Source organism: Gigantopelta aegis, chromosome 5, assembly GCF_016097555.1.
Source record: "Gigantopelta aegis isolate Gae_Host chromosome 5, Gae_host_genome, whole genome shotgun sequence".
NCBI classification, from domain to species: Eukaryota; Metazoa; Mollusca; class Gastropoda; order Neomphalida; family Peltospiridae; genus Gigantopelta; species Gigantopelta aegis.
In genome coordinates this window covers 24990111-25003705 of record NC_054703.1, presented here as the reverse complement: position 1 = coordinate 25003705, position 13595 = coordinate 24990111, and the positions used below count along the sequence as shown (strand labels likewise).

General features: G+C 39.0%; 1 protein-coding gene across 1 annotated transcript in view; it reads right to left on the bottom strand.

Moving 5' to 3' along the window:
* The window catches only part of LOC121373734 (balbiani ring protein 3-like), a 242574-nt gene that overhangs the window by 60279 nt on the left and 168700 nt on the right, over positions 1-13595 (bottom strand). Inside the window, exons 8-11 of the mRNA XM_041500490.1 lie at positions 9955-10008; positions 6031-6120; positions 3067-3171; positions 1544-1597 (exon numbers count right to left, since the gene is read on the bottom strand). Of these exons, the coding sequence (XP_041356424.1) occupies positions 1544-1597; positions 3067-3171; positions 6031-6120; positions 9955-10008 (303 nt within the window). The remainder of the gene's footprint in view (positions 1-1543; positions 1598-3066; positions 3172-6030; positions 6121-9954; positions 10009-13595) is intronic.

The window sequence follows — 13595 nt, the reverse complement described above, 5'->3', positions numbered from 1 at the left end:
CTACAAGCAACAACAACGACAACGTCATAGCACGATAACAAAAACTCAAAACAAATATATATATATATATATATATATATATATATATATATATATATATATATGGAGAGAGAGAGAGAGAGAGAGAGAGAGAGAGAGAGAGAGAGAGAGAGAGAGAGAGAGAGAGAGAGAGAGAGAGAGAGAGAGAGAGAGAGAGAGAGAGAGAGAGAGAGAGAGAGAGAGAGAGAGAGAGAGAGAGAGAGAGAGAGAGAGAGAGAGAGAGAGAGAGAGAGAGAGAGTGTGTGTGTGTGTGTGTGTGCGTGTGTGTGTGTGTGTGTGTGTGTGTGTGTGTGTGTGCGCGTGTGTGTGTGTGTGTGTGTGTGTGTGTCTTTTTACATGTCCATGTACCACTAACGTTTCAGGCATGTCTGTCACGGGCCAAGTCTCTGGATAGCCAGTGGCCTGGTCCGGGACAGAACGATTTCTTGAAATGCAAATGTCTGCATTCTACAATTAAAAGTCATCTCTGCCTTAAGGAAGGAAATGTTTTATTTAACGACGCACTCAACACATTTTATGTGCGGTTATATGACGTTGGACTCCGCCTTAAGAGTTACTACCAATAATATTTTTATTCAGAATTATAGAACGCAAATAAAAGATCCCTTGCTGCTAATCGGAAAGAGTAGCCCATGTAGTGGCGACAGCTGGTTTCTTCTCAAAATCTGTGTAGTCCTTAACCATATGTCTGACGCTATATAACCGTAAATAAAATGTGTTGAGTGCGTCGTTATTTAAACAATGTCCTGCCTTCCTTTAACAACGCACTCATCACATTTTAACTTCGGTTACATAACGTCGGACAAATGGTCAAGGACCACACATATAATTAAAGAGGAAACCCGCTACATTCACTCAACAGATTACGTTTATCGACTAACAGCAAGGGATATTTTATATGCACTATCCCACGCATGATAGTGCATACCACGGCCTTTGTTACACCAGCTGTGTAACACTGTCTGGAACAAGAAACAGCCCGGTGGTCCCAGGGATCGTTATTGGTCTTTAGCCGACCGCGCATCAGGCGAACGCTTTATCGTTAGGCAACATCATGTCCCTATCATGGTTAGTATTTAAAGGGACATTCCTGAGTTTGCTACATTGTAAGATGTTTCTCTTAAAGGGACATTCCTGAGTTTGCTGCATTGTAAGATGTTTCCGACTAATAAAATAGTTCTACGATTAAACTTTAGAATATCAGTGTCTGTATATTCAATATGTTTCTGGTCGTCTCAATATATTTGTAAGAAGCCCAAAGTGGATTTTGTTTTCAAATGATTTTGTACGTACGAAAAAACATATATTTTAGGAAATTAAATTAAATGTAACCTGGTACATATATTAGAACGATCAGAGAAACGTTTAATATAGAGCCACTAATATTTTATGCAGACAGATGTATTTGATATGGAATTACAATCGTTTAAAAGTCTTTTATAGTCGATGACATCTTAAAAATTGCAGCAAACTCGGGAATGTCCCTTTAAGATATTTAACTCACGTCCTATTTTCACGCATTTTCTTATCCCGCACAATCCTCGACAACACATTGATCCTAGAATAAAAAAAAAATGAACACATTGATACTAGAGTATTTTTTAAAATACATTGATCCTAGAAAACAAAAAGGGAATATGTTGACAAAGAGTAAACAAATCGTGAATACATTGATCCTAGCGCAAACAAAATGTGAATACATTGATCCTACAGTAAACAAAAGCGAATTTATTTACCCTAGAGTACACAAAATGTGAAGACATTGATCCTACAGTAAACAAATCGTGATAACATTGATCCTATAATAAACAAATCATGAATATATTGATCCTAGAGTAAACAAATCGTGAATACATTGATCCTACAGTAAACAAATCATGAATACATTGATCCTACAGTAAACAAATCGTGAATACATTGATCCTAGAACACACAAAATGTGAATACATTGATCCTACAGTAAACAAATCGTAAATACATTGATCCTAGAGTAAATAAAATGTGAGTGCATTGATCCTAGAGTAAACAAAACGTTAATACATTGATCCTAGAGTAAACAAAATGTGAATACATTGATCCTACAGTAAACAAATCATGAATACATTGATCCTAGAGTAAATAAAATGAGAACGCATTGATCCTAGAGTAAACAAAACGTTAATACATTGACTCTGGAGTAAACAAATATTGAATACATTGATCTTGGAGTAAACAAAAGTGAATTGATTTATCCTAGAGTAAACAAAAAGTGAATACACTGACCTAGAGGAAACAAAAAGTGAATACATAACAAACAGCTAATATATTGGCGTACGACTTTTTATCATGCAATCCCTATATTGTCAACATTATTATGATGACTAGATGGCTTTCTATCTTTTAGAATGGGACTACTTTTACACTGCTTATGACCAGCATAGGAATGTTGCATTCTTATTCTTTATCTTTCACTTGAAGACAATTTATATTTTAGAAATAAGAAATAATTTGTTATTTAGTAACTATTTTGTTTTTCTGTGTAGATATTGTAGGTGAAGGCGACAAAACCTTCAACACGTGTGAACACACTACTCTGGAAAACGTAAAGGTATGGATTAAAATGATTCATTTCACTAATTGTTATGTGGATTGCAAGATAAATAAAATAACTATGTACTGTTTTAAGTTAACTGCTTGATCCTGCTCAGGTCGAATGGCGAATGCCGCTAGGCAGAGTCTCGCGGCATTCGGCATTTTAACTTTCGCAGGAAAACGCCGATGCAGAGGCGGATCTAAGGAGGAGGTTGCAGGCCCCCTCCCCTCCACTAAATTTTGCGAGTTATAATTTTATTATATATTAATTTTCATTTTTTTTTACGATACGTTCCAAACCTCCCCCAAAGTTCCATTGGCATTCCGCCTCATGTCATTGGACCCCCTCCCCCACACCCGAAATGGATATTCTGGATCCGCCACTGCGATGTCTTAAGACAGAAGCAAGTTGGTTTCTGTTTATGATGTAAGTTACACTGTGTTGATTACACTTACCCCTGGAACATTTCTGTCTGATAGAACACTTGTGTTTCCAGTTAAGCCGTTTACAGAATGCCGTACTGTACATTTTATAGACTGGACACTGGCGTGGTGATCTTCCTGTTCAAAGTTAAAGTTAAAGTTGGTTTTGTATAACGACACCACTAGAACACATTGATTAATTAATCATCAGCTACTGGATGTCAAACATTTGGTAATTCTGACTCGTAGTCATCAGAGGAAACCCGCTACATTTTTGTTTTCTAATGCAGCAAGGGATCTTTTATATGCACCATCCCACAGGCAGGATAGCACATACCACAGCCTTTGATATACCAGTCGTGGTGCACTGGCTGAATTGAGAAATAGCCCAATGGGCCCACCGACGGGGATGGATCCCCAAATCTCTCTGTTAAGAAAATGTCATTCATTGAAATTTATAAGGTATGATTTCATTTCATTTCAAATGCTTTTCGTGGTTATATCCAATTAAGTTTCAGGCAGTGGGTTAGTTGTTAGCTGTTAGTTGTTAGCTGTTAGCTGTTAGCTGTTAGCTGTTAGCTGTTACCTGTTAGTTGTTAGCTGTTAGCTGTTAGCTGTTAGCTGTTAGCTATTAGTGAGAAAGAAGAGTGTCCAGTAGTCTTACACCTACACATTGAGTCGTTAAAACGCGCTCTGGGTGGGAGCCGGTACCTGGCGGCGAACCCTGTACCTACCATGCTTATGTCCGATGGATTAACCACAACACCAACAAGGCCTGTTATACATTACATAACATCATCTCTTGGAGAGGCATTTATATACGATTATCGCCTGTTTGACGATCCACTTCATTTAGTTGACCGGCCTCGGTGGCGTCGTGGTTAAGCCATCGGTCTACAGGCTGGTAGGTACTGGGTTCGGATCCAAGTCGAGGCATCGGATTTTTAATCCAGATACCGACTCCAAACCCTGAGTGAGTGCTCCGCAAGGCTCAATGGGTAGGTATAAACCACTTGCACCGATCAGTGATCCATAACTGGTTCAACAAAGGCATGGTTTGTTCTATCCTGCCTGTGGGAAGCGCAAATAAAAGATCCCTTGCTGCTAATCGGAAAGAGTAGCCCATGAAGTGGTGACAGCGGGTTTCCTCTCAAAATATGTGTGATCTTTAACCATATGTCTGACGCCATATAACCGTAAATAAAATGTGTTGAGTGCGTTGTTAAATACAACATTTCTTTCTTGTATTCTGTATTATATAGGTGTTTTTTTCGTTTCACAGGTTCCCCAGATGTGTTTCAAGTAAAAGGCTTATTAAAGGGACATTCCTGAGTTTGCTGCAATTTTTAAGATGTTATCGACTAACAGAGACTTTTTAACGATTGTAATTACATATCCAATATATTTTTCTGCATAATATATTAATGGCTGTATATTAAACGTATTTCTTATCGTTCTAATATCTGTACTAGGTTAAATTTCATTTTATTTCCTAAAAATATTTTTTTCGTACGTACAAAATTATTTGAAGACAAAATCCAGTTTGGGCTTCTTACAAATATTGAGATGACCAGAAACAAATTGAATATGCAGACACTGATATTCTAAACAAGAAAATATATTTATTATGTATGTTTAATCGTAGAATTATTTTATTAGTCGTAAACATCTTACAATGCAGCGAACTCAGGAATGTCCCTTTAAGAGAATCATCTTACAATGCAGCAAACTCAGGAATGTCCCTTTAAGAGAAACATCTTACAATGCAGCGAACTCAGGAATGTCCCTTTAAGAGAATCATCTTACAATGCAGCAAACTCAGGAATGTCCCTTTAAGAGAATCATCTTACAATGCAGCAAACTCAGGAATGTCCCTTTAAGAGAAACATCTTACAATGCAGCGAACTCAGGAATGTCCCTTTAAGAGAATCATCTTACAATGCAGCAAACTCAGGAATGTCCCTTTAAGAGAATCATCTTACAATGCAGCGAACTCAGGAATGTCCCTTTAAGAGAATCATCTTACAATGCAGCAAACTCAGGAATGTCCCTTTAAGAGAATCATCTTACAATGCAGCAAACTCAGGAATGTCCCTTTAAGAGAAACATCTTACAATGCAGCGAACTCAGGAATGTCCCTTTAAGAGAATCATCTTACAATGCAGCAAACTCAGGAATGTCCCTTTAAGAGAATCATCTTACAATGCAGCGAACTCAGGAATGTCCCTTTAAGAGAATCATCTTACAATGCAGCGAACTCAGGAATGTCCCTTTAAGAGAATCATCTTACAATGCAGCGAACTCAGGAATGTCCCTTTAAGAGAATCATCTTACAATGCAGCGAACTCAGGAATGTCCCTTTAAGAGAATCATCTTACAATGCAGCAAACTCAGGAATGTCCCTTTAAGAGAATCATCTTACAATGCAGCAAACTCAGGAATGTCCCTTTAACACAGTGGTACGTGATGAAATAAAACTGCATACATTTATTGCCCAGATGAAACTGTTTTAGTTTTTTTTTAAAACAACAAGCGCAGTGATATTTATCAATAATGGCAGGACTTTTGGTATTAACAGAATGCTCTATCAAAACTTCTGTGCACCTTGAACTTTGACCCAGTCGGAAGGAAGGAAGAACATGTTTTATTTAACGACGCACTCAACACATTTTGTTTACAGTTATATTGCGTCGTACAAATGGTTAAGGACCACACATAAATTATACTGAGTGAGGAAACCAGATGTCGCCACTTCACGGGCTACTCTTTTCGATTAGCAGCAAGGGTTCTTTTATATGCACCATCCCATAGACATGATAGTACATACCATGGTCTTTGTTACATACACCAGTTGTGGAACACTGGCTGGAATGGTAAATAGCCCAATAGGCCCATTGACGGGAATCGATCCTTGATCCATCGGGTATCAGGCCAGTCGCATGTATTTCATATATTTAATATTAGCAGACGAGAGAATAAACTTAAAACTTCACTTACTTTTGCATGTGCACGTAGTACATCCGTTTCTGTCCTTGGTGTAACCATAGTTACATCTGCCACCACGTGGACAACGACGGCGAGGGCATGCTGCAACAACAACGAAAACGTCTTAAAGGGACATTCCTGAGTTTGCTGCAACGTTTAAGATGTTATCGACTAACAGAGACTTTTTAACGATTGTAATTACATACCAAATATATTTTTCTGCATAAAATATTAGTAGCTGTATATTAAACATGTTTCTGATCGTTCTAATATATGCACTAGGTTAAATTTATTTTTATTTCCTAAAATATTATTTTTTCGTACGTACGAAATTATTTGAAGACAAAGTCCAGTTTGGGCTTCTTACAAATATTAAGACGATCAGAAACGCATTGAATATACAGACACTGATATTCTAAACAAGAAAATATATTTAATATGTAAGTTGAATCGTAGAAATATTTTATTAGTCGGAAACATCTTACAATGCAGAAAACTCGGGAATGTCCCTTTAACACGTTGTCACATCAATGACTATTAATGTAGTCTGTGGGTTTGTTTTAACGATATCGCTAGAACATATTTCTTAAAGTCGCAGACCATAGATTAATCGCCTAAAATGTGGACAATATTAAAGTAATGTAAAATAAACTTTGTTTTATTTAACGACGTCACTAGAGCACATTGATTTTTTTATCTTATCATCGGCTATTGGACGTCAAACATATGGTCAATCTGACACTGTTTTGTTTTAGAGGAAACCCGCTGTCGCCACATAGGCTACTCTTTTACAACAGGCAGCAATGGATCTTTTATTTGCGCTTCCCACAGGCAGGATAACAGAAAATCATGGCCTCTGTTGAACCAGTTATGGATCACTGGTCGGTGCAAGTGGTTTACATCTACCCATTGAGCCTTGCGGAGCACTCACTCTGGGTTTGGAGTCGGTATCTGGATTAAAAATCCCATGCCTCGACTGGGATCCGAACCCAGTACCTACCAGCCTGTAGACCGATGACCTAACCACGACGCCACCGAGGCCGGTAGTTTCACAGTGATTCATGAGCGGACACGAAACAAAACTGTCCAGAAGTTCAATGGCTCTGGACAATATTAAAGGCAGAAACTTATAACACATAGATCTTACGGATTTTGAAAAACTTGTTCATTGAAGTACTTAACTAACACGTGAATTAATACGGATCCACGTTTCAACCCGTGAAAATAGACACTAAGTTTAGTTAAAGGCGCAAACCCACGTTTCAACCCGTGAAAAAAAATAGACACTAAGTTTGTTAAAGGCGCAGACCCACGTTTCAACCCGTTAAAAAAAATAGACACTAAGTTTGGTTAAAGGCGCAGACCCACGTGTCAACCCGTGAAAATAGACACTAAGTTGGTTAAAGGTGCAGACCCACGTTTCAACCCATGAAACAATAGACACTAAGTTTGGTTAAAGGTGTAGACCCACGTTTCAACCCATGAAACAATAGACACTAAGTTTGGTTAAAGGTGTAGACCCACGTTTAAACCCGTGAAAATAGAGACTGAATTTAGTTAAAGGCGCAGACCCACGTTTCAACCCATGAAAATAGACACTAAGTTTAGTTAAAGGCGCAGACCCACGTTTCAACCCATGAAAATAGACACTAAGTTTGGTTAAAGGCGCAGACCCACGTTTCAACCCGTGAAAAATAGACACTAAGTTCGGTTAAAGGCGCAGACCCACGTATCAACCCTTGAAAAATATACACTAAATTTGGTTAAAGGCGCGGATCCACGTTTCAACCCGTGAAAAATAGACGCTGAATTTGGTTAAAGGCGCAGACCCACGTTTCAACCCGTGAAAATGGACATTAAGTTTAGTTAATCTACAAACGTGCAAGACATTTAGGTAAGGTTATAACACAGAGAAGCTAAAGTCTGTGGCGTTTAAATGGGAACATACCATCTAAAACAGAAAGAAAGAAATGTTTTATTTAACGACGCACTCAACACATTTTATTTATGATTATATGGCGTCAGACATATGGTTAAGGACCACACAGATTTTGAGAGGAAACCCGCTGTCGCCACTACATGGGCTACTCTTTCCGATTAGCAGCAAGGGATCTTTTATTTGCGCTTCCCACAGGCAGGATAGCACAAACCATGGCCTTTGTTGAACCAGTTATGGATCACTGGTCGGTGCAAGTGGTTTACCTCTACCCACTGAGCCTTGCGGAGCATTCACTAAGGGTTTGGAGTCGGTATCTGGATTAAAAATCCCATGCCTCGACTGGGATCCGAACCCAGTACCTACCAGCCTGCAGACCGATGGCCTAACCACGACGTCTTGTCTCAAATACCATTACTTGTCAGACGAACGTGAGATTTTAGAACTATAAAACAATGCGCTTTGGGGTATTGCAAAATCCTGAATGACCAAAACCATTTCAGATGTATGAATATTACTAAAAAAAAATATTTTGTTCTTTTTTTGTACCACAGATCTGGACCCATATTCACAAAAAGGTGTAGATTTACGTCTACGATTAGCACTTACGTCTGCCGTAGATTTACGTTTACGTGTAAAACTAGGCCTACGATGTTTTGTGAATATGGGTCCAGACAGACAATGTTACGGTGAGGGGCCATGACTCATTGCATTACAGGCATAATACATATTTTAAGGATATGTCATGAACGAAAATCAAGTAGATACAGAACTATAATATAAAAAATACACATTTCTAATGTTCTGCAATAGAGAAAGTGAACTGTAAAAAAATAAATATATATAATTGTTTTAATGAAACAAGAGTGAAAGAAAAGATATGTTTGTTTAACCACTCTTATAACATTGTTAATAATATCTAATTTAATCATTTTAAAAACAAAACAAAAACAAAAACGGTGAGATAATTTTTATAATTATTTTTATTATTATTTTATATGTTTTTAAATTGCGATGCTTTGCATGTTGTTGGTGTTATATTTTAGACATAAATGCTTTCTATTTGGGTTAATAAAAAACACACACCAAAAAGCCATGAATTCATTGACATTAATTGATCGGTTGGGGGTGGGGTGTGGGGGGGGGGGTAGAGAAGACTGAAATATAGGGAGGCGTAAGATCTCGCCCCTTCACCGATACATGATGTACATCACGTGTTCTTCGTGTCATTGTCGACAATTATCTCGTCCTAATGCTATACTCAGGCTGTCAACTGTCACGACGTAGTTGGCCAACTCGACGGTTGCTTTGCAATTTTCCCCAACACCCGACGTACGACGGGAGCGCTCAGATTAACAACTAACGGGTTATAAGACGAGAATCGAGTTGTTAGAGCGCTCAGACTGACAGCTGGACAGTCGTAGAAGTCGTGATAGCAGAAAGTTGGACCACTTTGTCGTGGCTGTTGGTAGTCTGACGCTAGCATAACATTAGTCCACGTTAATGATATGTGAAGAGTATGACTATTGCTAGATTATCTTATGCTAGGTTAAGACTATTGTTAGATTATCTTATTCTAGGTTCAGACTATCAAATGTCACGACGAAGTTGGCCAAGTCGAAAGTTGAGTTGCAATCTTAACCACTCACAACTTACAACTAATCGGTTGTAGGAGTTGTATACGACGAGTTGTAAGAGTGCCAGACTAGCAACTGGACAGTCGTAGAAGCCGAGAGATCGGCGAGTTGGCCAACTCCGTGGCGGTTGGTAGTCTGATACTAGCATTAGACACCAGAAGCAAGTTATAAAATGCATGTGCTATGACTTAATGTTTTATCGGTGACGTGTACCATAATCGACTATATGAAAACGTACAATTCCGTAGGAAACCGTAATAGCTTACATATCCTTGAGGTGGAATTCAAGGGAAAAAAGAGAAGATTGGGAAGTGAAGGAAAACACAACGTCAGCGAAAATTGTCCTTTCAAAAATGTACTTACGTCTTAATCGCATGCACCGTTTTGATCCACATACCCCTGGGCAGCAGATCAATCCTGAAAGAAATGAATGTAACAAGTTAAACAAATAATATGAATGGATAGATGGACGGACAGACGGATGGATGGGTGGATGGATGATGGGGATGGATGGATGGATAGATGCTGTGGATAGATGGATGGATGGATGGATGGATGGATGGAAGGATGGATGGATGGAAAGATGATTGGATGGATGAATGAGGGGAAAGATGGATGGAGTGAGGGAAGGTTGGATGGAGGGAGGGAGGGAAGGATGGAGGGAGGGATGGATAGATGGATAATCGGATGGATGGAGGGAAGGAGGGAAAGAATGGGATGGATGGATGGATGGATGGACGTTTGTTTGTTTGTTTTGTATAACGGCACCACTAGCGCATATTGATTTATTAATCATTGCCTACTGTATGTCAAACACTTTGTAGTTCTGATATATAGTCTTAGATTAGATTGCTACATGTTTTCATTAGCAGCAAGGGATCTTTTTAAATGCACCATCCCACAGCAAGGATAGCACATACCACGGCCTTTGATACACCATACGTGGTGCACTGGCAAGGACGACAAGTAGCCCGATGGGCCCTAGACGGGATCGATCCTGTATCGAACGCCCATCAAGCGAGCGTTGTTCCACTCGGCTACATCGCACCCTTAATGGATAGATGGATGCATGGACGGATGTAAAGACGGATGAATACATGGATGATGAAAGATGATGATACTAATGATGATGATAATGAAATGTTAATGATCTTAATAATGATCACAATAAATCAGCGCATCCAGCAAGTTAAAACGGACGTGGGGATCGCGATATGTATATACAGGAATGGAACAGTTCTCTAGAAAACTCACCAAAAGGTATCATTTATAGATTATTTAAAAATGAACATTCATATGAACCATATCTAGACATACTCCCTTTGAAACGAAGAATTGTATTTACCAGATTTAGACTTGCTAACCACAGACTACCCGTTGAAATAGGAAGATGGACTCATTTACCAAAGGAAGAAAGATTATGTAATATATGTAATAATGGTTGTATTGGTGACGAATTTCACTTCTTATTTGAATGTAAAGCACTAAATGATATTAGAGTATTATATTTATCTAATTATTATTATATACAGCCAAATGTAAAAAAAAAAAGAATATAATTTTTATTAAGCAGAGTAAACATGTATCAATAAAACTATGTGATTACGTCAAACAACGTTGAACATGAGTACATGTATTTACTATATTATTTATTTATTAACTTTGTCCAAATATCCGTATATGTTTGTAACTTGCTTTTGGTAAATATTATAATAGCATTACCTCATGTACCAGTATATGGTCAGAATCCTTGAATTGATAACTTGGGCAATGCTCTGGTAAATGCATGTACGCTACATTTCATTTCATTTCAATGATCTTCGTGCTTATATCCAATTACGGTCCGTGTCCTGGGTGCCATCTAGGCTGTGGCCCATGACAGTGGGTTAGTTGAGTGGTTAGTGAGAGATAAGAGGGTGTAGTGGTCTTACAACCCATAGTCGTTAAAAACGCTCTGAAGACCCCCCCCCCCCCCAATGCCCCAATGTAACACCCACTGTCATCAAGGCCACTCATGCTAAGCTTAAAAATACCCCTGGGCATCTCCGTCTTCTGAACACTGAAAGTCGTTTACAGAAACAGCACTGTACGATCTGACCACTGGACCGCTTTACTGGCCTCCCTGTGCAAAGAAGTGAAATAAATTAACTTCTTTTGGTTAAAGGAGCAGTCCCTAGTTTCAGTCCTTTGAAAATTGGGACTAAATGTAGCTATCCATTCATACGTGATCCGTGATCTTCGTGTCCAACGTCGTGTCCCGTGTATGAGTGAAGTGATCCATAAATACTCAAATACACGAAAACTGAAGATCAATGGATGCTGTCATCAAGGTCATGCTAAGCTTAAAAATAAGCGTGTCAGTGTCACAGACACGGAACGGATCAATGGATGCTTCGCAACGTTTTCCCTATGTAGCGATTTCTCACGGACACGAAGCGGATCAATGGAGGCTTAGCAACGTCTTTCCTATGTGACGATTTCTCACGAACACGGAGCTGATTAATGGATACTTACTTCACAACGTCTTCCCTGTGTAGTGATTTCTCACAGACACGGAGCGGATCAATGGATATTTCGCAACGTTTTCCCTAAGTAAGCGATTTCTCATGGACACCAAGCTGATCAATGGATGCTCCGCAACGTCTTCTCTATGTAGCGATTTCTCACGGACACTAACATGGATCACGGATCACGTATGAATGGAAAGCTAAATTTCGATTAATTCATCTACAAACCTATAACATATTTGGATATGGTTATAACAGAGACAAGCTAACGTCAGTGATGCATAAATGTGGAAATACTGTCTAAAAATAACAAGAAATTGTTTCGATAAACAGTACTTCTCAGACAAACGTGCGTTTTTGAATTATGAAAAACACACATTTTGGGATATTATAAAACCAAGATGGATGATCAGAACCACTTCAGGTATACGAAAACTGATGATCTTAACATTAAAATGTAGTGGGTTTTTTTTATCCCAATGCAACCTTTCCTTTCTCTCCTTTGAATTCCATCTTATTTCTTCCCGATCTGGCAACTCCTCCTATCTTTCAACTTCTTTCGCTGTCCACCTCCACATCCCAGTCCTTGTCTCTCCAACCGCGACAGGTGCCTGTCTCTTGTGGCTATCAGTGCCACACACCTGTTCCCCATCAGCTTTTTTTTTCAGCTGTGGGCTTACTCTGACCACTTCGGCGAGTGTTCAGTAGTTACTTCTGGCATTGTTAAGAAGCACTTGTAACCACCTACTATGCATCCCTACTACCGGCGGTCGTTAGTTAGTGCCGTGGGTCAGACCAGCTTTATTAGCGGCAGAGGACGAGGATTCCAGGTGGGTGCAGGGATATACACATAGACTGCATCCATGAAGGACGTTGAGACAGGTAGGCGATGGTGTGGACAGCTCAGAAGACAGAGTCGGAGGAAATTAACAGAAAGGGTCAAAACAGATTGAAATCGTGGGAGAAATTGAAAGTTTTTTTTTTTTTTATATTAAGATAATGAGAATGATAGGCAGAGGGTGATAGATGAGAAAGATGAATGAATGTGTGAGCCAGCTTTGACGGGATTTGAACCACTGTCGTCAGCTTGATTGTCCAGCAGATTATCCACTAGACCACGGAGCTCACTTAAAATGTAGTTAGTATCTGATTTCAGTTATCGGAAACGGTTTTAATAGTGTTTCAAAACTAGGATCTGCCACATTAAAAAAAAGAAGAAAGGAATGTTTTATTTAACGACGCACTCAGCACATTTTAATTACGGTTATATGGCGTCAGACATATGGTTAAGGACCATATAGATTTTGAGAGGAAACCCGCTGTCGCCACTACATGAGCTACTCTTTCCGATTAGCAGCAAGGGATCTTTTATTTGCGCTTCCACGACGCCACCAATGCCGGTGCCACTTTTAAGAACCACAAGAGAACACTATATAAATCATCGGCTATTAGATGTCAAACATGAGTAATTTCTAAACATTTATGCAAAAACTAATC